The 27,204-nt window shown below is 41.3% G+C and overlaps 2 protein-coding genes across 3 annotated transcripts in view; one reads left to right on the top strand and one right to left on the bottom strand.

Annotated features, from left to right (window-relative positions):
• The window catches only part of Cdc20b (cell division cycle 20B), a 33,993-nt gene extending 7,069 nt beyond the window's left edge, over positions 1–26,924 (bottom strand). The window contains exons 1-7 of the mRNA XM_042690721.1: positions 26,862–26,924; positions 26,396–26,458; positions 9,755–9,848; positions 5,956–6,072; positions 3,594–3,790; positions 1,798–1,892; positions 1,012–1,237 (exon numbers count right to left, since the gene is read on the bottom strand). Of these exons, the coding sequence (XP_042546655.1) occupies positions 1,012–1,237; positions 1,798–1,892; positions 3,594–3,790; positions 5,956–6,072; positions 9,755–9,848; positions 26,396–26,458; positions 26,862–26,924 (855 nt within the window). The remainder of the gene's footprint in view (positions 1–1,011; positions 1,238–1,797; positions 1,893–3,593; positions 3,791–5,955; positions 6,073–9,754; positions 9,849–26,395; positions 26,459–26,861) is intronic.
• On the top strand, positions 17,868–21,915 carry Gpx8 (glutathione peroxidase 8 (putative)). 2 transcript variants are annotated; one of them, XM_042690898.1, is made up of 3 exons: positions 17,896–18,221; positions 18,730–18,991; positions 21,558–21,915. In XM_042690898.1, the coding sequence occupies exons 1-3, from the start codon at positions 18,018–18,020 to the stop codon at positions 21,719–21,721; spliced, it is 630 nt and encodes a 209-aa protein (XP_042546832.1). In that variant the 5' UTR covers positions 17,896–18,017; the 3' UTR covers positions 21,722–21,915. The 2 variants fall into 2 exon arrangements, with proteins under 2 accessions (XP_042546833.1, XP_042546832.1); XM_042690899.1 differs by lacking the exon at positions 18,730–18,991 and having other exon boundaries at positions 17,868–18,221; positions 21,558–21,724.
• Positions 26,925–27,204: the final 280 nt, after the last annotated feature.

Below are 27,204 nucleotides of genomic sequence, written 5' to 3'. Positions count from 1 at the left end.
ATCTATCATCTAATAAGACTTTGCCTGCTCCCTTCATCAGGAGGTAGAATGTAATCTCCTTGCCTTTGAATGGAGGAGGACTCCTGAGAACCTCATAACCAGCACAATGTGGTAAGGCTGACATTGGAACTAGAAAATTAAAAAGGTCGCTAAAGCACCAGACCAACTCTCAGGGTGCACAAATTCCAGCTGTTTCAAAGTGAGCCCTATTGTAAACAAGCCCAGTCTACTCCAAGCAATGGGAAATGCTAAAACCTCAGCAAGCTCCAGGGGAGGACTTCCTGGCTGGCTCACAGCCAGTCCAGCCCCAGACCTGTTACCTTCTGCCACCATACTGCATCTCGTGAGAACCTGAGCCATGATTGCTCAGGCTTTTCCCAGAGTCTCAACCCAGTGAAACAGCAGAAAGATTAAAATCAGTGTTGTTTTACAGCACTGCATTCTCATTAATTTGTTCTCAGCAATAGATAAGCACAATTACACCGTACATGGAAACCTTGGACAACGAAGTTGTTAGAGTTTGTATAGTGCCTGTCTCTCTCTGGTAGCCATCATCCATGGGGATGTGAAATGTGACCAAAGGCAGCCCAAATCTTCCCAAGTACTTTTCTAGTAGGAAAGATGGCTTCTGATCCCACACCCCTCAGGGAGAACCGAAGTTGAAGCTGCAAGAGCCATCTTGCCCACCAAATGGAGTCTGAAGGACAAAGCACCCTAAGGAGAGACAGACAAGTAAAAGGCAGGCTTCAGATGACATTACTCATGGCCCTAGATCCAGCCAATAGTTCAGCTTAGCTATTCAGGACTCCACAGTTTACAGGAGAGAACACTATTTTTGTTTTGGGTTTTGCTTAAGTTCAAGTTTGACTTTGATTTCAGTGACCTACAGTGGTGACCAACACCTGAAACAATTCTGAAGGAAGAGAACTTTGAAAGCTTTCTTTAATAGTCTCTGTAAAAATAAATAAATAAATAACGAAGAGGAAAGCCGGCAGCTGTTGGATTTCATACCTTAACTGCTGTGAGTTGAGGTATGACTGTCAGCGGCTGGGTTTGGGTCCCGGCACCTGGATGGTGTGGCCATATTGTCAGCAGGCCGTCACTGCAGCCACTGGCAAGCAACCTGCCATGGGGGGACCACTTCAGAGCACACACAGCATGCTTGTGCAGGAGCGTTCCGACACGGTGCTGTGCTACCCGAACGTCATGATGATAAACACGTCCCAGTCTGGACCCACTGCACGGAGGGCAAGAGGCAGGGTCATGTGACAGAAAAGTGAAGCCCACTGCCACATAAGGACGGGAAAGAAAACATGGGCAAAAATATGATTCAACTACAAAAAGATTTCTGTTTGCAAACAAGCAGAAATCCCTTCTGTTAATAGAATGGAATATTCTGCCTGGGTCATTCTTTTCACAATCAAAATAGATTTGTCAGCCAGAGTTTCAAGATACATTTAAAAGACTTCTGGATCTTTGCAGAATACAGTTTATGCAACTTGGAATATTTCATACTATCTCAATGAGATGGTTTTAGTACATATTTATAGGAGGAGGTTAAACATAGTCATTTATTATTATCATTTTCTAGCAGGTATATTCTTATTAACCTATAGATCCACTCTTGTTTTCTAGTTGCAAATATTTCTTTACATTTTTTACTTAGTATCAATTAGCTGGGGAAGCCCAAGGTCCTGGTGTTCTCTTTTTCTTTTTGGTTTTGGTTCAGTCAGTGCCACGCACTCCCCACCTCTCCCACCCCCAGTCAACTGGTGACACAGAGTTGGCTTAAGTTACCTGCTGAGGGTACAATGATTCCAGCTCAGGGCCCCAACCACTGACAAATGACCGTGCATATTTCTCAGCCGCTTTTTAGTTACTATGTCCCATAACTGAAAAAGTGAACAGAGTTATGTAACATTGGCATCTTTAGAGCCCTCTGTCTCCTCAAAGGCCTGACAACCAATTATCAAGTAACTAGGCGAAAACTCAGCACCTTGACTCTAATCAGTATTCTGAGAATTCGTAAGATTACTTGTGGAGCCTGTAAAGAAAGCACTATGGCTGCTGGCAACACTGATTCCGTTGGCAGAGGAGAGCGCCTGGGGAGGTGGCATTTGTTTTAAAGCTCTCCAGATGAATTCAGTGGGCTGCAAGAAAATGAGAATCATCGCACTCGTCCCTCCTTCTAAGCTAAGGGACCTCAAGTCTGGAAATCCCTCCTCCATTACCAACAAACAGGTTGGGCTTAGAATCTTATCAGTTGAGTATCTCCCTACTCCAAAATCTGAAAGGATTCATAATCTGAAATGTTTTTAGTTAATCAGTATGAATAAAATCGGAGTGCATGAATGCTTCCTAGAATCTGAAATGCAACTTACTGCTGAGACTCATTTCCTACCAGCTACAGCTGATATCCTGACCCTAACCCATATGAGGAAGGACACGATTGGTGTGAGAAGAAATAACATAACCATCACAGCATCAGCATCACTGTGAAGAAAAAGTAGCAAAGGCCATCCTGGGACTCCGAAATCATCAAGTACACACTGTTCACTGATAATAAACAACAATAATGATATGTGAGAAATTAGGTAGATTAATGGGAGCTTGATAAATACTCTTCTCAGCCTCATCACAGGAAAAATGCATGCATTTAACAATTCATTTAACATAGCTCTACTCCTAACCACGCCTTCAGGAGAAAGAACTGGAAGCGCATCTTCCTCTCTCCAAAGTCCCAAAACTAGGATGTCTACCAACCTTACTATAGTTTTTGATGGTACTGGAAGTTGAACTCAGGGTCTTGTGCTTGCTAGGCAGGTACTCTATTGTTGAGTCATGCCTCTGGTGCTTTTTTGCATTGGTTATTTTTAAGATAGGGTCTCATTTCAAGCCCAGGTGTGAATCTGGGCTGCAATCCACCTATTTCATCCTTCCCATCATAGCTGGGATAATTGTTGGTCTTCACTATACACAACGATCAAGATACAGTTTCCTGGACTTTTTTGCCCCACCTATCCTGGAACTGAAATTCTCCTACCCTTGGCTTAAGATTACAGGTGTCAGCCACTGGTGTCCGGCAGAGAAGTGTGTGTGTGTGTGTGTGTGTGTGTGTGTGTGTGTGTGTTGGTACTGGGGCTTGAACTCAGGGCCTCAATGCTGTCTTTTAATTGTTTGCTCAAGGCTGAGACTCTACTACTTGAGCTACAGTCCCATTAGCTGCTTTTTGGTGGTTAACTGGAAATAAGAGTCACACAGACTTTCCTCCGCAAGCTGGCTTCAAACCACAATCATCAGATCTCAGTCTCCTGAGTAGTTAGGATTACAGGTATGAGCCATCAACACCCAAAAAGAAAAAAAAAATCTTTTTAAAAACAACAACAAATGAAACATAGCAGAAGACTTAGAAACTAAGGAGAGTATTTTTTAAGTCTTGATAAAATGCCATTCAGAAAAAAAAATTATCTCTCCCCACTTCCCAAAGCTTTAACTAATCTAGTTTCTCTGTGTATTAGAAGTCAACTATAAGAGGTCAGTTCTAGTTATCTAATAATTCAACAGGGAACAAAAGACAAGAAATATTCAGGTACTTGTACTTCTCCCTCACTGGTACCAACTGCCAGGCATGAGCCCTCTTTTATCCAGGACACAGAAGACACATAATTACAGGTGAGACTTAAGTCGATGTTTTCAATCTCAGTATGGTTTTCTCCATTCCATATGTAGACTGTAGATCCAAGGGCTATAGCAACAAGATTTTGTAAATTCCAGTCTAGGAGATTCAGATCTGTAAGAAAAGCACTTCAAATTAGAGCAAGTATATACCAAATAAAAACATTTTAAACAAACACTTTTATTTCTAGGTAGCAATGAAAAAGTAATACTTCTCCATGGTTAAAAAACAATACTATACATCAAAGTTGATCATTAGAAGCTCAAAAATAAAAACTGGACCAGGTTGGGTGTCAGTAGCTCACACCTAAAATCATAGCTACTTAGGAGCTAACGTCTGCAAATCACAATTTGAAGCTAGCCCAGACAGACAAATCATCAAGACTACAATTAACCAACAAAAAGCCAGAAGTGGAGGCATGGCTCAAGTGGTAAAGTGTCAGCCAGGAGCAAAAAGCAAAGCAATAGGACAAGACCTGCACAATTCAAACACCAATGGAGAAAGAAAAAGAAAAAGAAAAAAACCTGGCGAGGCATAATGGCTCACATTTGTAACCCCAGCGACCTCAGTGTTACAAAGGTGAAGGATAGTGGTTGAAGGGCAAAAAGTTAGTGAGAAGCCATCTCAACCAATAAGCTGGATATGGTCGGTCTGCCTGTTATCCCAGTTACGCAGGAGACATAAATGGTGAAGATCATGGTCCTGGCCAAATGGTAAGGCTTCTGCCTAGCAAGCATGGGGCCCTGAGTTCAAACCCCAGTATTGCTTAAAATAATAGTAAGGTAAGAGCTAACATACAATCTGGTCCAAGACTCATAATTAAAATAATACATATAGGAAGTGGCGCTGTAGCTCAAGTGGTAGAGCGCTCACCTTGAGCTGAAGAGCTGAGGGACAGCGCCCAGGCCCAGAGTTCAAGCCCCACGACCGACAAAAAAAAAAAAAAAAAAAAAAAAACAACTAAAATAATACATATAGCTTATGCTCAATATAATCATTTAGAGGCATTTTAACAATCCTGGCAGAATCATTTACCATTACTAGTACTCATGGACATCATCTAACATTACTAAAAACTAAATATACATAAAAATTAAATATGGATGATCATTATGATTTAGGACTTTTTTTTGGGGGGGAGGGCCGGTCGTGGGGCCTGAACTCTGGGCCTGGGCGCTGTCCCTCAGCTCTTCAGCTCAAGGCTAGCGCTCTACCACTTGAGCCACAGCGCCACTTCCCGCTTTTTTTCTTTTTGCTTATGTGGTGCTGAGGAATCAAACCCAGGGCCTCAGGCATGCAAGGCAAACGCTCTACCACTGAGCCACCTTCCCAGCCCCGATTTAGGACATTTTATATAGGAAATGGCACCATCATTTCTAACCAACTACCAACTAGTGCATATCATGAAAAGATAGTGACTCATTTGTGAAAGTTCTCAGCAGCATTCTCTACCTTATGCTAATAACAACTCTTTGTTAAAAGAAAAGCATATTTCTACGGACACAGAGCAAAAAATGCTCTAGCCAAACACCATGAACTTTCCTCCACTGATTCTTTCTCACAAGCAGGAAAGTCTGTGAGACTCTTATCTCCAATTAACTACCAAAAAGTTCAAAGTAGAGCAATGGCTCATATGGTATAGTACCAGTCTTGAACAAAACAGCACCCCAACCCTGAGTTCAAGACTCAATATTGGGGGAAAACAAAAACAAAAACAATGTACTAATCTCCAATGTGTCTACTTCATTGCTATTGTCAATAATTACCAACATCCTGCCTTTGCTCATGTTGTTAAGTTTACCAAAAATGCTTTCTTCTCCCTCCACCCATCTTTCAAGACCAAGTGTAAGTCAGAATATCTGAATCTTTCTGGTCAACTCCAGAGCTCACTGAGCTCCATAATTCACATATTCAATATTCTACATTGGGATGTTGGTATCAGTTTTATGTGTTAATACTGCATCATAACTGAACAAGTGATTAGATCTGCCTATGTTTAAAGTGCATGCATAAGAATACGCCAACATTAATGAAGCTTCATCTAACACAATAAAATAAAGTGTTTATGAGTAACCATGCTCGTGCCTCATCACACCAGCACCCATTCCTGAACACAGAGGCTACACAGGAATAACCAATTACATTAACCACAGATTAACGGTATAACATTGAGACACTGGCACATCGGGGTCTTCCAGAATCAAATTCCAAGTTATTGTCAGAGCACTTGATTTTTTTGTCATTTCAGCTTTTCTGGTCACATTTAAACAATAACTTACAGTAGTCATTTCGAAGACCAGTAAGATGAATTTTCACCTCCGGTTGGTATATGGGATAGTTTATATTGCTGCTCCTTTTAAGATGGAAAGATTCATCTCTGACTCTGTCTCTGCAGCCTACAAAAGCACACAAGGTATACATCTGTATGGCTCCAAAAAAGATAATATTTATTGTTGTAGATATTAGATGACAATGTGAGCCAAGTGCTGGTGTCTCGCGTCTGCAATCCTAGCTACTCAGGAGGCTGAACCGTCAATGAGACTCTTATCTCCAATAAACTACTTAAAAAGTTACTCATGTAACTGTAACCCCTCTGTACAGCACCTTTCCAATAAGCCACAAGTAGAGCTGTGGCTCAAGTAGCAGAGCACTAGCCTTGAGCAAAAGAAAGTCCTGCATTCAAGCCCCAATAACACCACACACACACACACACACACACACACACACACACACACACACACGCACACACATACACAAAACAGAGACATTACAGTGTGAAAAAAAAACATGTTCATCATGATAAAATTTTAATACAAATAAAAGAGGAAGAAAAGAAATAGAGAAGACTTCAGTATTAACTTTTAAAAGAATATTAAATGGCACTTTTTAATTAAAAAAAAAAGTACATGAGTACCAGACCTAAATATAGGCAAAAGCTCTTAGTAGTCATTATGCTTTGAATATTTGTTCTGTTGTTTGAAATATTAAAACCAGTGTATTTTCGTATCTGTATGTTCACCACACCGTACTTATCTGACAGACCAAATCTCTACTCTGAATCCTCGTCAATATTTGTTGATCTGCTGATGTCAGTTTTTCTCTCACCATTTCTGTATCAGAACACATGGCTAATTTTACCCATGACTATCTGTAGTCAGAATTATATCTTTGTTCTTTCTTAAATTCTCATCAAGACTCCACCAACTCCAAACCACAAACCACTATCTTTTCATCTTCAACCATTCAACCTGTGGTCAACTAATATGATACATTCAACAGGAACCCAGACTACTCACGTGACTTTTGGTCGCTAGGACCAAATGACTTCAGATAAAATATGAGAGCACCAGGAAACCCAAATATAACTCATAAAATCCTGCCTCTGTGTCAGTAATGCACACATGCAATTGTTGGCAGTGCTGCAAAGTTGCTAGATATATTTATGTCTTCCCATAAAGGATAGTGAACAATTTTTGAAAGAAATCAATACCCAAAGATTTAACATCAGGGGTAGAGTTGTAGCTTTTCTTGCCCATACAAGTCTCTAGCTCAATCCCTATCACCACCAAAGGGGAAAAAAAAAATCCCAGTGATAACAGCAAAAAAGCTCCTGCAACTAATGAGTGATCAGTGATTTTACTAAGGTTGCAAGATATAAAGTTAATATCCAAAAATCATTATGACACATAATATTTCAATAAATAACTTGTAATATTCTCATGAATAAATTTTAAGCTGGACTTCAAAATTTAAAACTTCTACTCTATAAAAGATACTGTCAGGGCTGGGAAGGTGGCTCAGTGGTAGAGCACTTGCCTTGCATGCATGAGGCCCTGGGTTCGATTCCTCAGCACCACATAAGCAAAAAAAGAAAAAAGCCGGAAGTGGTGCTGTAGCTCAAGTGGTAGAGCACTAGCCTTGAGCTGAAGAGCTGAGGGACAGCGCCCAGGCCCAGAGTTCAGGCCCCACGACTGGACCAAAAAAAAGACACTATCAAAAGGGTACAATGAATGTATATATGAAATTCTCAGAAGGAAAACCCTTGTAGAACTAGTATTTGCTAACAGAAATGTGAAAAAGTAAGTCTAACACTAACTTTTTAACACTAAAAGTCTAACACTTTTTAAAAACACTAACACTCTAGTTAAATAAAAACCTGAGAAACAAAAAAGACACTATCAAGAGAATGAAAAGCAAACTATAGACTAGAAGAAAATAAACCCCATAGATTCACTTACCAAAACTATCCCAAAGGGAAATGCAACAGGCAAGTTTCCTTTATATTTGCAAAATGAACCCCTGGTTCTCTCAGTAGGTTTCTCATAGAGAATTCCAATTCACAATCCATAATAACCCCATAAATGACCCAACTTCCAAGATGGAATAAGAAAGTAAGGGAGAACACACAGGGATCAGGGTAAAATGACTTCGAACATCTAAATGTAATATGGGACAAGGAACTTTCTGAAAAGTACCCATCGGTGATTCCCTCTCCAGGCCATTACTGTAGAAGTTTTCCAAATTTACTGCCACCACACCACCAGCTCCTTCCAGTTTGGGGTTCTTTCCAGCTTGAAAGTCACTGTGAGAGTTCCAAGACTTAAGCAGATATGGATAAAGTATGAAGAAATACCTCCCATATACAGAACTAGATAGAACTTGTCCCAGATTCCCAGTAACATATGATTGAGCCACGTCATACTTTAAACATTTTTATTTCTTTCTTTTTTTTTAGATCTAAGACTGGGACACAAACTCAGAACCTGCTGCTTTGGCTCATTGGCTAGCACTCTACCAGCTGGGTCATGCCTCCAATTCCACCTTTAACTTTTTCTAAAAGAACCTACTTAATCTTGAGGGCCTCACAGCTAGTCTTGTCTTCCAACTTCCTCTTCTTCAAATCTTTCCTCAGTGCAGCCACAAAGCCATCTCACTAAAGCTGCTATTTCCTCTGCCTCTTATTTGCAGCCTTACTAAAGTGAAAGAAAATGACTGTTCTAAAGTGTGAAGACACAAATACAAAAAATAAGAAGTGAATATTGTGAGTAATAGATAGTACAAGTTTCTAGAATGTGGATAAAGGGTTATGAGTTGGCAAAGAGCATAAAAAATACCTGTAAGGGCTTTGACTTTGTATAGTACTACGATATAAATACTTAGTACCTTGTTTGCTTGTTTATTTATTTGTAGTTCCAGGGTTTGAATTGGGAGCTTTGTACTTGCTAGAAAGGTGTTTTACCACTCAGCTACTCCTCCAACCCACTTTTTTTTGTCCATCATGGGTCCTGAATTCTAGGCCTGGACACTTGTCCCTCAGCTCTTCAGCTCAAGGCTAGTTTTCTACCACTTGAGCCACAGAGCTACTTCTGGCTTTTTTGTTTATGTGGTGCTGAGGAATTGAACCCAGGGCCTCATGCATGCAAGACAAGCACTCTACCACTGAGCCACCTTTCCAGCCCCTCCAACACACTTTTTTAAAGTATGATATAAATATATCCAAAAACTGAAGAATAAAGTAAGCAGAGAACTAAGTTCATATTTACTATTCTAGGGAGTCATTGCAAGGAATTGCAGTTTATCAGCAGTGTAATGAAAATAGATGGCAATAGCAGGGGAATAGCTAGAAGAGCTACGAGTCGTCACCTCACAAAAATGGTCCTTGGAGGTTGAGGGCAGTTAGGACAGAGTATTAGGCAAATTGTCTACATTTTACAATTATGTTGGTTTAATCTAACGAATATTTTTAATAGCATTTTCAGATAAAGAAGAAATACAGGAGTCAGGGAGACAAGAGGGTAAGAAAGGCCACCTGGAAGCCGGGCGCTGGTGGCTCACGCCTGTAATCCTAGCTACTCAGGAGGCTGAGATCTGAGGATCGCGGTTCAAGGCCAGCCCGGGCAGGAGAGACCATGAGACTCCTATCTCCAATAAACCACCAGAAAACTGGAAGTGGCGCTGTAGCTCAAGTGGTAGAGCGCTCGCCTTGAGCTGAAGAGCTAAGGGACAGCGCCCAGGCCCAGAGTTCAAGCCCCACAACCGACAAAAAAAAAAGTCACATGGAATATCTTTGGCCTATACCTTTCCAAACACATTGGGACTTCTCACAGCGCTGCATTTTCCCACTCATTTGTTGGATCATCTTCTGGTTCAAATATAGCTGGTTTAGACATTTCTGGAAGCAAACACATATATAGAAAATACTTCTTTTTTGGGGGGGGGAGGGGCAGTCCAGTTGTGGGGCCTGAACTCTGGGCCTGGGCACTGTCCCTCAGCTCTTCAGCTCAAGGCTAGCGCTCTACCACTTGAGCCACAGCACCACTTTCAACTTTTTTCTTTTTGCTTATGTGGTGCTGAGGAATCGAACCCAGGGCCTCATGCATGCAAGGCAAGCACTCTACCACTGAGCCACCTTCCCAGCCCCTAGAAAATACTTCTTTAGAAACATATATGCATACCTGAGATGTGATGGACACAGTTACGACTAACAATTGACTACAAAGTTCAAAGAATCTACATTACTAAATCAATACTACAATTAATTGCTATGGTTTATTATCATCACTGTGTAATGAACAGTTTATTCATATATATATCTATATACATATAGACAATTTCTAGTTTCTTCAACAACTGTATATGGCAGGTATCAGCTAAATTAAAATTCTTTTTTTTTTTTTTTTGGTCAGTCATAGGGCTTGAATTCTGGGCCTGGGCGCTGTCCCTCAGCTCTTCAGCTCAAGGCTAGTGCTCTACCACTTGAGCCACAGCATCACTTCCAGCCTTTTCTGTTTATGTGGTGCTAAGGAATCAAACCCAGGGCCTCATGCATGCAAGGCAAGCACTCTACCACTCAACCACCTTCCCAGCCCTAAAATTTTTATTTCACTAGCCTAAATAAAATTTCCTTAACCTACAAACCACTCATAGAACAAAAACATCTATACCCACTAGAAATAGGGGTACTCAATTACAAAATCTTAAGTAATTTACCTAAATTTCCATGAACATAAATAAATGATTTTGTTATCTCATTGAACCATATATATGGTTCTGATAGTCTTTTATCCAACTTTTATCAAAATTGAGAGAAAAACTGTCTATCAAAGTGTGTTGCTTTAAATTTCCTGCTTTGGCCTGATGGTTTGCTTAATTCTTGTTAAGGAAAAGCTGAGGAACTGCTTTGAGATAAGGAAGTATTTTTGAAATGTAAGGTTTTGTCTTCAACTGGTTTCTTTTCAAGGTGGAATTCAGACACACATCAGATTGTTCCAGGGGGGGAATGGGAGGGGATTGGAAGGGGAAACAAAGTAGGAGGCAACAATGCTTGATAAGAAATGTACTCATGGGGCTGGGAAGGTGGCTCAGTGGTAAAGCGCTTGCCTTGCATGCATGAGGCCCTGGGTTCGATTCCCGAGCACCACATAAGCAAAAAGAAAAAAAGCCGGAAGTGGCGCTGTGGCTCAAGTGGTAGAGCGCTAGCCTTGAGCTGAAGAGCTGAAGGACAGTGCTCAAGCCCAGAGTTCAGGCCCCACGACCGGACCCAAAAAAAAAAAAAGAAATGTACTCATTATCTTGCCCGTGGGCTGGGAAGGTGGCTCAGTGGTAGAGCGCTTGCCTTGCATGCATGAGGCCCTGGGTTCGATTCCTCAGCACCACATAAGCAAAAAGAAAAAAGCTGGAAGTGGTGCTGTGGCTTAAGTGGTAGAGTGCTAGCCTTGAGCTGAAGAGCTAATGGACAGCACCCAGGCCTAGAGTTCAGGCCCCACAACCAGACCCAAAAAAAAAAAAAAAAAACAATCATTACCTTGCACGTGTAATTGTAACCCCTCTGTACAGTATTTTCACAATTATATATATATATATATATCAGAGGCTACAGGTTTATTTTGAGATTACATATTTCAAAGTAACCTTATGTAAATACATTATGTACTATTCTAACCAGCCAATCACAAGCAGATTGTGAACCTGAGCTCAAGCAATCAGAGCAAAGTGGGCAGAGCCTTCTGTGTTAAGGATAAGTAGGGAGCAGCCTGCCTTCTCTGTGTGCTTGCTTGCTTGCAGATTTTTAGCTGGTAGTGCACAGTTCTGCAGATGTCAGTTTTGTCTTGCTGAGACAAGTATGTATTTTCTTTTTTTGGGGGGGAGGGGTCCGGTTAACCAATTAACCACCCAAAAAGTTGAAAGTGGAGGTATAGCTCAAGTGGTATAGTGCTAGTCTATAATGGATAAAGCTCAGGGACAGTGCCAGGGCTTGAGTTCAAGCCCCAGGACCAGCACCAAAAAAAAAATCTAGGTACCAATGACAATGGCAACAAAATTATTTAAAATAACATAAAAACAACAAAATGCTATTGTACACCTACAGCCTCTAATCAAGAACATGTAGACATACAGAATAGTTGCAATCCTAACTATAGTGACAGACCATTTCTGTTACACAAGTGTGAACTCTAACATGAAATGCCATTATATGCTGAAATTTATATACTTTGTTTCTCCACTTTTCAAAGATTTCAGCTGATTCTAGCTTTTGAAACACTGTGAGACTATCTGTGGCCATACTCAAGCAATCTCTGCACTTCATCCAAGCTGCCCTTCGCCTGGCCGAAAGGGAGGAGAAAGAAAGAGAGGAGACATCGTGTTTGAAAATATATTTAATTTACAAAAAAAAAAAAAAAAAAACGAGGAAGAAGACCTGCTCAATGGTTTTTTTGGTGTCCAAAAATTAAGTAAGCTTTAAAAAAAAAGATTGAATTTAAAAGAAGAAATTGGCAATATGTCAGCTAAGCAAAATGATGAAAAATTTCACACTGGCACCTTGGCAAGTCTGTGTCTCTCTGACTTGGTTTGTTACTCTGTCCATCTTGAATGCTTTCCGCTTTAAATCTCTCCCATGATTATCTGCCAGGGTAATTCCTAGCCTACCTTCACACTCAGTTTACCACCAACAACCTCGGAAAAGTGTCCTAGACATTCCTACCTAAGGGAAGCAATATTCAGATCGCAATTCTGCAGCCTACAAATTTCCCTTTATGTTGCCTTCCATGACAACAGGACTTTGTGATGTGGTTAGGGGTTAACTTACCATGAGATGGGGTTCCATCCTAAATTGCCCTAAATAACATGTATTACCATCAAAAGGCAGAGAAAAAGGAAGTGATAACAACATGTCCCAGGCCAGAGACTGAGGTGTTGACTTCAGCAAGCCAAGACATGCTGATCATCACCAGAACCTGAAGTGTGAAACACAGAGCCTCCCAGGAGCCTCTGCAGAAAGCGGAGCCCTGAACCTTAGCTTCTACCCAGTAAAACTGATCTCAGCTCTCTGGCCACCAGAGTGCATGCTTTAAGCCATTGAGTTTGTGCTCATTTATTTCAGCAGCCATAGGAAACGAGTGCACACTCCCCACTGGCCCTGCATAGCTCACTGTGTATGCTTCCCACTAATAATAATATTTATCAATAATCTTACTCACCTTACTAATAATATTGAGCTCTTAATGTGCCCAGATACTGGGATATATGGATTGCATAGTTTAAGTTCCATCAAAATCCTGTGAGGCTAGTAGTAGCATTAGTCACCCCATTCTGCAGAGCCTGAAAATGAACCTTAATGGGGTTACATAACTTGAACAAAAAAATAGTAAGCCAGGAGTCAGTAGCTTCTTGCTACTCAGGAGGCTGAGATGTGAGGACCAAAGTCAGCAAAAGCCCACGATAATTGTGTTCCCAGTTAATTGCCAATAAAGCTGGAAGAGAGGCTAGAGCTGTGGTACAAGTGGTAGAGCACTAGCCTTGAGCACAAAAAAAAAAAAAAAAAAGGTGTGTAGGCCCTGAGTTCAAGCTAATCTGAATATAATCAATGAATAGTCAAGTCGAAGTATGAAGTAAATAACATCTGGTAGCTGAAGGTGGAAGAAGTCACAGAGGAGGCATGCAAACAATGAAGCTTGGAAGCTACTGAGGTTGCGCTGGTCTAGTTCATCTTCCATGTTTTTAAACTTTTGTTCCAGGATCTACCTCCTGCTCAGGAAATGCCTGTCACAGTTTCAATGGCACAAGTATTTATGAATAGAGGGGAAGAGGAAAGTAAGGGAAAGAAGACAAAGAAGGGAAAAGGTCAAACGACTCTGCTCAGAGCCCACGGTTCAGCTCTTTACCTTGTGAGTTGCTATCATGGTGACACTATATTGGGAGGAATTCAGAGCCTCAGGACCAAAACAATAAATAGAAAGGACCCTAAAAAGGTTAAAAAAACAAGGTCAGGAAGTCACAACATGGAACAACTCACACAGAAACAAATGTACTGGAGATTAAATCATCTGACATTCAAGTATTTAGCAGGTACAAAAAAGACAAGCTAGGGCTGGGAAAGTGGCTCAGTGGTAGAGCGCTTGCCTTGCATGCATGAGGCCTTGCGTTCGATTCCTCAGCACCACATAAGCAAAAAGAAAAAAGCCGGAAGTGGTGCTGTGGTTCAAGTGGTAAAGCGCTCGCCTTGAGCTGAAGAGCTGAAGGACAGTGCCCAGGCCCAGAGTTCAGGCCCCATGACTGAACCAAAAAAAAAAAAACAAGCTATGGCACAGTCTGGCAAGAACCTGGAGAAAAAGACAAAAGTCACAAAGAGGGATCCTGGAGCTTTCTGTTGCTACCCTACACACACACACACACACACACACACACACACACACACACACACACACACACACACACACACACACACACACACACACACACACACCCCGTTTTCCTTAGGTCTGTGTGGCAGTTCCCCACACCCACGCTATCACCATCCCAAAGCAGCAGCATTCTCTCTACAAGCTACTTCAGATTCAAGGTCCCAATACTGTTCCAAATTACTCATAAATAACAAAAGATTCATCTCCCCATTTTTGAATCTCATTTTCCTCACATTCTTGGGCAATATAACTCAAGTCAAGAATGATAATTTACTGATGTTTCAAAATCATGGGAGAGGGGCTGGGCAGGTGGCTTAGTGGTGGAATACTTGCCTAGCATGCATGAAGCCCTGGGTTCGATTCCTCAGTACCACATTAAAAAAAAAAGCCAAACAAAAATATGGGAGAAAGAACTTTGAATGTTTTTACCATAAAGAAGTGAGCAATGTTGAAGATTTAGACATGTGTGGGCTGATTTGAATATTATACACCAGCATACATTTATGGAAAGATCATAATGCCCCATAAATATAAAAATGTTTATGTTGTATTAAATCAATTAAAAGTTAATTTCAATCAAAGCTGATCAAGATGGTTTTCCAGTATTTACTATTCCTTATTACCACTCCCTGCCACTAGGGGGCTCTAGACCATCCTTAGTGTTCATCTTTCTATCACATTTGGCCAAATAAATCTTCAATCACACTCCATCTTCTCTTAGCTTGGCTTGCTGCTCTGAAGATCCTGTGTTGCCTTCCAGACAACCTCTTCTCACAAGGACAAGTATGTGTCATTGTTCTCCATGCCTTGTCCTTTTCAATCCTTAATAAGATATTTTATAAAACTACATTTTAATGAATATGAGACCTCCATCATAGTATTATACCATTCCTACCTTCAGAGTCTTCCTCTGAATAAATATATTTTGCCTTTTTCAAAGAAATGGTTTAAAGCAGGCAAAATAGTTTTGGTTATGAAACTAAAAGTTGTCAGCTCTGTTTTTGATTGTTCCATTCATACTACTGTAATCTCAGCTGAGCTATTAACACCTTCCTATTTCAAGTAATTGTTCTGCAGAAAATAATCTACTAAAGAAGACTGAATGCAATATAAATTTTAGGAGCATAAGTGACTTCATTTATGTACCACTTCTGATTTTTTTTATTAAAAAATTGTCATTTATTTAGCATTCAGTTATTGGATGGCTTGTATTCCTTCCATTTTATGTGTATTCTCAAATTTCCTTAGTTGATTTGAAATTAGCAAGAGGCTGGCCATTTCACCAGTACTTTTTTCCTGTCTTCTATAATGCCTGAGTTAGTAGATTACCAGTTGGTGGCTTTTCCCACTGTTGACACCCTAATTTTCCTCAGACATAAGCTTCAACTAATCAGTCCTTTCTTCTCCTTTAGGAAGTCTTTATCTACTGAAAGATTGCTGTGCTTTTCCTTTTTTGGGGGGGGGGGGGGGAGGGTCCGGTCATGGGGCCTGAACTCTGGGACTGGGCGCTGTCCCTCAGCTCTTCAGCTCAAGGCTAGCACTCTACCACTTGAGCCACAGTGCCACTTCCGACTTTTTTCTTTCTTTTTTTTTTTTTTTTGTCGGCCGTGGGGCTTGAACTCTGGGGCTGGGCGCTGTCCCTCAGCTCTTCAGCTCAAGGTGAGCACTCTACCACTTGAGCTACAGCGCCACTTCCGGTTGTCTGGTGGTTTATTGTAGATAGGAGTCTCACGGTCTCTCCTGCCCGGGCTGGCTTTGAACCGCGATCCTCAGATCTCAGCCTCCTGAGTAGCTAGGATTACAGGCGTGAGCCACCAGCGCCCAGCCCGACTTTTTTCTTTTTGCTTATGTGGTGCTGAGGAATCGAACCCAGGGCCTCAGGCATGCAAGTCAAGCGCTCTACCACTGAGCCACCTTCCCAGCCCTATCTGAATATTTTTATGTCACCATGTCTCAACTTCTGGGAATCTGTCATTATTGCTTCCATATCCTGTATGTCCTAAGATTATTTTAGAATAAATATATGAATATATGAAGGCTGCACATTTCTCTGTACAGCAGCAATGTGCTAGGAAAAGCACAGCAGAGGCTGGGAAGGTGGCTCAGTGGTAGAGCGCTTGCCTTGATGCCTGAGGCCCTGGGTTCGATTCCTCAGCACCATATAAGCAAAAAGAAAAAAGCCAAAGTGGTGCTGTGGCTCAAGTGGTAGAGCGCTAGCCTTGAGCTGAAGAGCTGAAGGACAGCACCCAGGCCCAGGGTTCAGGCCCCACGAACAGACCCAAATATATATATATATATATATATATATATATTCAGATAGCTAGGCACTAGTGGCTCATGCTTATAATCCAAGTACTGAGATCTGAGAATCACAGTTTGGAGCCAGGCAGGGCACAAAAGTCTGATTCTTATCTCAACTAGCAAAGAGCTTGGAGGTTGGCTCAAATGGTGGAATGTCAACCTTCAGTGGAAAAGCCAAGTAAAGCCAATAGGCCCTTAGCTCAATCCCTAACACTGACACAAAAATATAATTTTTAAAAAGAACAGTGGCCACAGATGCATTGCAGTTCAAAGAAGTATTTCAGGAAATTTCCATGTGTTTCTGTGTGGGTATATGTATGTGTGTCCGTGTGTGTATGTGCACATGCAAACTCAGTTCTATTGTAGAGTGTGTATCTTTTTATTTTCTTTTTTGCCAGCCCTGGGACTTAACACAGGACTTGGGCACTGTCCCTGAGCTTCTTTTGCTTAAGGCTAACACTGCCACTTGAGTCACAGCACCACTTCTGATTTTTTTTTTTCTTCTGTTTATGTGGTACTGAGGAAAGGAACCCAAGACTCCATGCATGCTAGGCAAGCACTCTACCACTAAGCCACATTCCCAGCCCTAGAGTGTGTATCTTACCAGGTGTCATTATTTAAAAAAAAAAAATTCAAAACAGGGAACTATTCACCATAGAAGAGGGCTGCTAATGCCTTCATTGTTTTCTATCTATTCTTGCCATGCTCCCTGGAACTTATTTACCTCTACTGCAAGTAGTAATAGCAAATAAAATAGCCTTTCAGCAATCTCATGGCTCTTTCTAGTAGAAATTCCTTGAATGCCTGAAATGTGTTTAATCCATACATAAAATACAAACTTCTTTCCAGCCATGCATCACATTACAAGATCACATTTAATCCCTACTCCACACTATTCCTCAGTTTTCTACCCAGTTCTACCCTTTTCTTAGTAAATACCCACACTGCCATACACAAACACAAACACACACACACACACACACACACACACACACACACACACACACACACACACACACACACACACACATGCCCCTATTTCAAGTTTTCGAATTACAAGAGCGCCATCTTCTGGTGGAAGAGCGTCTTTGTAGGGAGGGTGTTAAGGAACTACCAAAAATAATCATTTTTCTTGGGGAGAAAAATAGCCATTATAACACAAAGACATCGAAATTGTGTGGACTTCCTTCTTTAACTGGGAAATTTTGTCCAATCTGCCCTGTGGGAAGGGTCCTTGGATTTCTTAGCTGTAAAAGTTGTCTATCCAGAGTTTTCCTTTCAACTAAGCAAGGTTTCAAGTTTCAGCTCCTCCTTTCATTCCAGCCTGCTGAGGGAGCCTCCCTCCAGAAACATCCAAAATGGAGCCTCTGGTCGCTCACCCATTAAAATGTTCCGGGCCCAAAGTTAAGATGTTTGCAGTTTTGTTATCTATGATACTCTGCACAGTGATGTTATTTCTTCTACAACTAAAATTCCTAAAACCTAAAATTAACAGTTTTTATGCCTTTGAAGTGAAAGATACCAAAGGAAGAACGGTTTCTCTGGAAAAGTTTAAAGGCAAAGTAAGTTATATCTTCTGTCTTCATTTCTATTGTTTTCCCACCTCTCTGCTTATACTCTTAACAAAATAAAATGTTTTGAAGTTGCATGCTCATAAATTAGATGTGAATGTTATTAATATATCACATGAGTTATCAGAGCTTATTAGACATCTAATGGATAAACTCTTATTCTCAAAATAAAAGATTGTTTTTTTTTTCTCAAAAATGCTGTAACTTTTGAGCTGAATTAATACTTTAAAGTTTCTAGAAAATGTTTGTGGCTAATACGGTGACAGTTATTAATACAAGTTAGTTCTATAACCTAACCACACAAGAAAGATCTAGGCTGGAGTACTAACTCACACATCTGGATTAGTTTCCAGTAAAGTTGGATATTATCTAAAACTAGAAACCTCTATGAGAGGCTCCCAAAATGGCTTAGGAGTTAGTTTAACTGCCTACAGGATTTTTCTTGACATTTTCTGCTTCACTTTCCGGTTGGATTTTTTTCTCTCTCTTTTTCTGGGAGGTTTCCCTAGTTGTCAACGTGGCTAGTAACTGCCAGCTCACCGACAGGAATTACTTAGCGCTGAAGGAGCTGCACAGAGAGTTTGGGCCCTATCACTTCAGCGTCCTGGCTTTCCCATGCAACCAGTTCGGACAAGCAGAGCCCCGGAAGAGCCAGGAAGTGGAATCTTTTGCCAGAAAAAACTATGGAGTAACATTCCCCATCTTCCACAAGATCAAGATTCTAGGACCTGAAGCAGAGCCTGCATTCAGATTTCTTGTTGGTAAATATCTACCTTGCCTCTTGAGCACAATTGGTTGTTGTTGCTGTTTTAATTGCTTTTCATTTAAATACCATTTGCCCTATTTCATTGGGAAAGTCTCATTAAGCTAATCAGAGCTAGACTCTCATCCTTTGTAAAGGTTTGTCTATAAAATCCATGGTGAAAGAATTCAGTTGTGAGGTATTAAATCCTGAAGACTTTAGTGTAGCCCATGGTTGTTTTCACAGAATTCTCTCACGTAACCAGCATTTATGGGCAGTCTCTTTCCATTTTAAAGCTGCACATTTCATGAATTTTCATGGTTGCACACTATCAACAACTATCTTTGTTATCAATTTGATGTTACACTTACCTGAGACATTATCCTTAAAGTTGATTATCTCACTTTACTAGAGTTTTGCCAAAATTCAAAATAATATAATTTGAAGCTGGCACTGTGGCTCATAACCTTAATCCTAGCTACTCAGGAGGCTGAGATCTGAGTACTGTGGTTCAAAGCTAGGCCCAGCAAAAAAAGTCTATGAAACTCTGACCTCTAATCAACTTTCTGAAATCCAGTAGTGGAGCTATGGCTCAAAGTGGTAGAACATTAACTTGGGGACAGCGCCCAGGGCCAGAATTCAAGCCCCATAACTGACAATAGATTAGATAGATAGATAGATAGATAGATAGATAGATAGATAGATAGATAGATAGATAAATAGATAGATCTTAAGACTTCCCAGGAGGCTGGGAAGGTAGCTCAGTGGTAGAGTACTTGCCTTGCATGCATGAGGCCCTGGGTTCCATTCCTCAGCACCACATCAGCAAAAAGAAAAAAGCCGGAAGTGGCGCTGTGGCTTAAGTGGTAGAGCGCTAGCCTTGAGCTGAAGAGCTGAGGGACAGTGCCCAGGCCCAGAGTTCAGGCCCCACGACCAGACCCCAAAAAAAAAAAGACTTCTCAAGCTTCAGCAGGGTGCTGGTGCCTCAGGCCTGTAATTCTAGCTTCTGAGGAAAGTGAGAGCTGAGGATCTGCACTCAAAGCCTGGGCAGGAAAGTCTGTGAGATTATTTCCCATTAGACAGGAAAAAGACAGAGTAAAAGTGTGGCTCAAGTAGTAGGGTGACTGCCCCAAGCAAAATAGTCAAGGGGTAGTACCAGGCCATAAGCTCAAAGCCCCAATAGCAGCGCACACACGTGCGTGCGCACGCGCACACACACACACACACACTTGCATGCGCACACGCGCGCGCGCGCGACACACACACACACAGACTCCAAGTTTAATCAGTGCAAAGATTATATGATATAGTGATAGTTCATACTTTGGTCTCAGACTTTCTGGGCTCAAAGTTCTGCTCAATTGCTTTTGCTGTGTGGCTTCAAGCACATGACTTTCCTTAGTTGTAAGACTAGTCAAAAAAATAGTATCTACTTCTAAGATTTTCTGAAGGATTATGTTAATTTTTAAGTAAAAGACACTTATACACTGCCATAGCTAATAGTTATCTTATCTAACTTAGATAGCATCTTCTGAGTTTTCAATATAATTAATTTGCACTTTGATGAAACTATGGCCTCAGGCATATTAGGCTTCAATCAAACCAACAAAATGCTTTGTAATATTCTACATATGTGTACAATCAGAATCTTCTAAGAAGCATTGCATTTAATTTCTAGGAGTAGTTGATAGAATGCCTAACACCATGAAAGAAAACAATGTAGTCTTCATCCCCTTTTATTTCTGGAGTATACTGAGGAAAGAAAAGCCAGAGCACAAGCCCTCAAGCTGTGAAATCGCTCATAGGGTATTTGTCTTTATGATCGAATCCCTGCTCCCTTTTGAAATCATTGGTGTACTGATAATGGAGAGATTCCCAGATCATAGATGGGGAGGGGAGGAGGGCCCAGGGGTCAAGAGTACAGCACAGAGGTCGACCTCACTAGCTATACCATTTTCAGTCCAGGCCTGTGATTCCCAACACCCACCTCCCAGGGCTCCTGTAAAGATTAACTGAGCCTGGCACTGGTGGCTCACACCTGTAATCCTAGCTATTCAGGAGGCTGAGATTTCAAAGCCAGCCTAGGCAGGAATGTCCGTGAGACTCATCTCCAATTAACCACCAGAAGACCAGAAATGGCGCTGTGGCTCAAGTGGTAAAGCATTAGCCTTGAGCTGAAGAACTGAGGGACAGCGCCGAGCCCAGAGTTCAGGCCACACAAATGGCACACACACACACACACACACACACACACACACACACACACACACACACACACACACACACACACACACAAAGAGGGAGAGAGGGAGGGAGAGTGGGAGGGAAGGAAGAATTTGGATCCACAAGCCTAAAATACATGATTTGTTTCATTTCAAGATTCTAGCTCAAGGCACTGGTCACCAAGTGAATTAAAACCTTGCTACTCAAACCTGTGCTCTGTTCTGTTTGGGGGTTTCATTGCTGTTGCTATTATAGCAATGTTATCTGATTCTAAAGTGGTCACCATGCAGATATTCACAGAAATGAAAATCTTGAAAAAAGATATACAATTATGCTCATTAAATATTTTCTGGGCATTTTAGACTCTTCAAAGAAGGAACCGAAGTGGAATTTCTGGAAGTATCTGGTCAACCCTGAGGGTCAAGTTGTGAAGTTCTGGAGGCCAGAAGAGCCGGTGGATGCCATCAAGCCTCTAATCTCACAAATGGTTGGGCAAATCATAATAAAAAAGAAAGAGGATCTGTGAAGAGGCCATGGGGGGAGGGGGGAATACAGTCCTCAGAGCAGACACATGGCTCTGTGGCACTGTCCTCAGATTGAATACTTTGACAACTAAATGGGAATTTTTATGCTAGCTTACTAGTCACGGGTAATGAATGTGCTCAGGATGCAGATGTCACCCAAGGCAAAAAAAAAAAAAAAATAGCCAAAGAACCAAAATGCAATACATTAAATCCTTCATCGGACCAAACTGAAAATGTTTGGGTACACAATCACTAATGTGCTACAACATTCTGTTGTTCAACTTGGCCTTTTCTACACTTGTACTTTATAGAAAAGCCAGAACCCAAATGCCACTGTGTGGATTTCAAGAATACTTTGTGAGACTGATATTTTTTAACAACTTACTATAAATGGCTACATTGATGTAATAAACTATAAATGTTGAAAAATGTGAAATGCATAATTTCAAATCCTTCTGTCTTTGTTTAGTACACAGGACTTTATTGGGATTTTTTCTTTATTGAAGAATTGGTCTCTACTGTTTACTCTGTCATGCTAAGTAATAATTTACCAATGTATCATAATATTTAAAAAAAGCTATGTGCCAGTGGCTCACTACTCCTCGCTACTCACGAGGCTGAGATCTGAGAACCAAAGTTCAAAGCCAGCATAGGCAGGAAAATCTATCTCCAGTTAACCACCAAAACGCTGGAAATGGAGCTATGGCTCAAAGTGGTGGAGTGCTAGCCTTGAGCACAAAAACTCAGGTACACTATTCAGGCCTTGAGTTCAAGACTAGGACTGGCACTAAAAAAACAAAAAGAAACGCTTCAACATTCAACATTTTCAACCTCTCTCTCTTCTCTGTGATCTTTCTAGAAGCACCCCAAACTCCATAAATAGAATATCAACAGTGAAATCAGCCTTGCATCTAGCCTTGTATATAGAATGTATATTTTTATATACATTCTACATATATATATACATATTCTGCATATATATACATACACACACATCTTATTTTCTGTTTGGTGAGTGCAAATATCACTTTGTGTCTTGCTGTTTAATATTTTAAAAATTAAAACAGAAAAACAAGCCTTCTAAATTCACTAAGTTTTATTTATATTGACAGGTCAGCAACTATTAAAAATAACATATGAAATTTAACCTGTAAAAAGAAGATGAAACAGTATTTACATAGGAAGAATTCTTCAACACAAAGGCTCTAAAAATAAGAGAAATACTGGGCAATTTGAAAGTAATAAAATATACCCAAAAAAACAAGCTATAGGTGCTGTTTACTCTATGTTTTAGAAATATGTCTAAATTTAAGGAAGATACACATAAAAATTATTTTACTTATGCTCCACCAGAGTATGATGTAGTTCCCATTCAGGGAAGAATTAACATACCAGACAATCAAAGTAAGTTCTAATTTGTGGCAAATGTCCACATGTGACTCAACACTTCTCACTCTGCTCCCTGAGCCAAAATGTCCTCTAATTGAATGAGAAATATTTAAGCATTTATGGTCAGTCTACTGCACAAGCTAATTGTAAACTTCTACTGTATAAATCAAGACACAGGGGCTGGGAAGGTGGCTCAGTGGTAGAGCGCTTGCCTTGCATGCATGAGGCCCTGGGTTCAATTCCTCAGCACCACATAAGCAAAAAGAAAAAAGCCGGAAGTGGCGCTGTGGCTCAAGTGGTAGAGCGCTAGCCTTGAGCTAAAGAACTGAGTGACAGTGCCCAGGCCCACGAAAAAGACACAATACTTTTACAGAACATGAAAAACTGAGTCAAATCTTTCAAACAATTCAAACCATTCCTCACCCCCCCCCCAAAAAAATCCCTAATTTTCTTGATATTTCAAGTGAAAATATTTTAGTCAACTAACTAAGCTTAAAAGTTACCTCAATCTTCCCTTTACCTGGAGAACATGCATGATCACAGGGCCCCACTCTACTGCCCAACTGAGGATCCAGAAAGAATACCAAAAACTTAGTTGAAACTTGGGGGAACCTTTGAGGCTTCCATTCCAAATTGTCACCATATTCTAAATCTTATGTTTAAAAAAGTTACATAATTTCACAATGACTCTGTCTAAGCAAGACTGAAAATATCACTTACATTTTTTTTTTTTTTTTTTGGTCCGGTCATGGGCCTGAACTCTGGGCCTGAGTGCTGTCCCTCAGCTCTTCAGCTCAAGGCTAGCACTCTACCACTTGAGCCACAGCACCACTTCCGGCTTTTTTCTTTTTGCTTATGTGGTGCTGGGGATTCGAACCCAGGGCCTCATGCATGCAAGGCAAGCACTCTACCACTGAGCCACCTTCCCAGCCCATCACTTACATTTTTAATTAATCGTAGTGCCCTTTTCTCCATTGTGAAGCTGTCCCTTTGTTCTCTAAGTAATCCAATAGCAATAATAACTGTCATGATAAATAGTGCTCTGCCTCATAGAAAATACACATACACATGTGCACACACCTTCAGATATACACTCACTTTATATTTGATTATACTCTGGTGTCCGTTGTATATGCAATGAGATAGCAGATGCATGTTAGCTGATGCCATTCACATATTCAACCAGCTAACAATACACTGCCAACCCATCACACACAGGTAGTCAGTGCACTCCAATCACAAGAGGAATTTACCCAGAAGCAAGTGGCAGGGTCGTTGTGGCTGCTGACTTGGTCCAAAGCAGCCAGCTAACAACACACTGCCTACCTGACTCGGGTCATTGCTGCCTTCCATGGTCATGAAGTTCTCAAGCTAAGTTTGAAATGTGGAACCCAGTGGCCAAACTGTAATCTTAATGGGTACATTATAGAACATTTATAGGCAAACTTGTTTCCACAAAACTACAAGATATAAGCTGGGTGCCAGTGGCTCAAGCCTGTAATCCTAGCTACTCAGGAGGCTGAGATCTGAGGATCACAATTCAAAACTAGCCCAGTCAGGAAACCACCAGAAAACCAGAAGTGGTACTGTAGCTCAAATGGTAGAGTGCTTGCCTTGAGCAGTTCAAGCCCCATGACCAACCAAAAAAAAAAAAAAAAAAAAACTACAAGATATAAAGTCAGTATTCACAAAACATAAAAATTTGGGAAAAAATAAACTTCTAGCATACTTACAAAAACTTAGGTTTTCTGAATTAAAAGTTTAAATAATAATAAACTTACACTGCTGTAGTTATATAACTATAGTTCTTCAAATTACCTCTATTTATTGACACAAAGGTCAATTGTCTGTTTTAGGAAGCATAATACCTAGGAGTCATGGTAATAAATAAACTATGTACAAGATCTATAGAAAAATCAATATTTAAATAGTTTAAAGGCTTAAGTATAAGTGGGGTGCTGGTGGCTCATGTTTGCAATCCTAGCTACTCAGGAGGCTGAGATCCGAGGATGTTCAAAGCCAGACCAGGCTGGAAAGTCCATGAGATTCTTATCTCCAATTAACCATAACTGGAAGTAGCTCAAAGTGATAGTGCAGCTAGCCTTGAGCAGACACGCTCAAGGACAAAGAAAGAGAGAGAAAGAAAGAAAGAAAGAGAGAGAGAGAAGGAAGGGAGGAAGGAAGGGAGGGAGGAAGGAAGGAAGGGAGGAAAGAAGGAAGGAAGGAAAGAAAGAAAGAAAGAAAGAAAGAAAGAAAGAAAGAAAGAAAGAAAGAAAGAAAGAAAGAAAGAAAGAAAGAAAGAAAGAAAGAAAGAAAGAAAAGAAAGAAGGAAAAGCTCAAGGACAACTCCTAGGCCCTGAGTTCAAGCCCCATGACCAAAAAAGAAAAGGCTTAAGTATAATTATTTTTCCCCAGTATATGGCCTTAGTCGTTGCATTCCACTATACATTCAATTCGGTATGTCACCATTTATATATATTGTAGAATATACATGATCTAGAAAAATCTAAAAACCAGTGATGAGTTTGAAACAAGAACCTAATAGACTAAAGGTAAGTGAACCAAAGAGAATGATTATGACAGATGTAGGTCGTACAAATGCTGTTTTTTGGTAATAGTTTAAGTGTGTTCAATTTTTACCCTGACTACCAAAAAAAAAAAAGTACTGCCTTGGGGCTTAGTCTTTCATTGGGAAAAGTATTCAGTTGGATCAAGTTTAACCTTGGGTTATGCCACTTCTCCTATTGTCCATAAGATGGCACTATTTTCTTTTTCTCCCGGGAAGCAAGCCACTGTGTACAATAGACTCAAGGCAAACCAGCAACTTCGGGAGACATTTTAGCAGACAGCTAGCAACTCGCGGCCGACCTGACCCATCCATGAGACAGATGACCCATGCTCTTGACAGAAACTAGAAAACACTATTCACATACAAATGATTACTATTACTTGTGAAAGTCCCTCAGCTTCTTAAATTTGTTTAGTACATAATTCGATTCTGTGCTTACACATATTGACTTCTTTGTTTTTTATTGTAGAAATACTGTGCAGAGGGGCTACAGTTACTTGAGTAAGGTAATAAGTCCATTTCCTATCGAGCATTGTTACCTCCTCCTTTGTTTTTCCCCTACCATCCCTTCCATCCCACCTCCCCAACTTCTCCCTCTCCCCCACCATTGACTTCTTTTAATTCTATTTTCCGACCAGTTCAGACTTCCTCCAAATGCTTTCGTTAGCAAAAGGTCAGAACGAAGACACGAAAGCCAGAGCACGTCCTGCACACTCACCTCGGGGGGACCGCGGGCTCTCGGCTGCTTCAGGTCTTTGGAGAACACCTTCATGACATTCTCCTTTGAAAAGACAACACATTGAGAGAGACTGTTTATGGAAATCATCGGGTATTTTTCCCTCAAGAGCCTTGTCCGACCACATTCACCTCCTTTGAAACAACGAGCCACGGAGCCTGTGATCGTAGCTCCTCGGGAGGCTGAGATCCGAGGATGGCAGCTCGAAGCCAGCCTGGGCAGGTAAGTCCCTGAACCTCATCTCCAAATAACCACCCAAAAAGCTGGAGATGGAGCCGTGGCTCTAGTGGCAGAACGCTAGCCTTGAGCTGGGGCAGCGCCAAGGCCCTGGGTTCAAACCCCAGGCCCGACACACACCGAAGACCAGGTTGTCGTTTGGTGCCACCTGCTGGTCCTAAACGGGTGCTGCAAACGGCGCCTTTCGAGGAAGGCGCAGGTTGTGACTGACCCACAGGATGGCTTCTTCCGTGCGGACCCTCCGCGGGGCGGAGCGCTCCAGCTTCCACTCCATCTCCGCCGGCCCTGTCTCCGCAGGGTGCTTCTGGTCCCCACTCAGGGCTAAGCCTTTAGCACCGAAGGTCAACCCCTGGAGTCTCGTCCTCGGGGACCGTCGCGTCTCCGCGGCCCCCGCGGCTCTCCCCGGAGCCAATTCCCCAGGGTACCCTTTAAAAAGCCCGCGGGGCGGCCCCCAACGCGGGAATTCCCCCGGCGGCTTGTCATTGGCCAGCGCTCTGGTGACGTCAAGCCGGGGAGGGCTTTCCCCGGAGCGCCTCGCCCGCCCCGCCCTCGGG

Source organism: Dipodomys spectabilis, unplaced genomic scaffold (assembly GCF_019054845.1).
Source record: "Dipodomys spectabilis isolate Male_0828 unplaced genomic scaffold, ASM1905484v1 ptg000140l, whole genome shotgun sequence".
NCBI lineage: Eukaryota > Metazoa > Chordata > Mammalia > Rodentia > Heteromyidae > Dipodomys > Dipodomys spectabilis.
The sequence above is the reverse complement of the archived record's forward strand: the minus strand, read 5'-3'. Positions and strand labels throughout refer to the sequence as shown.

Excerpts from the sequence above, each read along its gene's own strand:
- Gpx8 (XM_042690898.1), top strand. The coding sequence starts at position 18,018 with ATGGAGCCTCTGGTCGCTCACCCATTAAAATGTTCCGGGCCCAAAGTT. Across the intron at positions 18,222-18,729 it reads TGGAAAAGTTTAAAGGCAAA|GTTTCCCTAGTTGTCAACGT; the intron begins GTAAGTTATATC and ends TTTTTCTGGGAG. Across the intron at positions 18,992-21,557 it reads TGCATTCAGATTTCTTGTTG|ACTCTTCAAAGAAGGAACCG; the intron begins GTAAATATCTAC and ends TGGGCATTTTAG.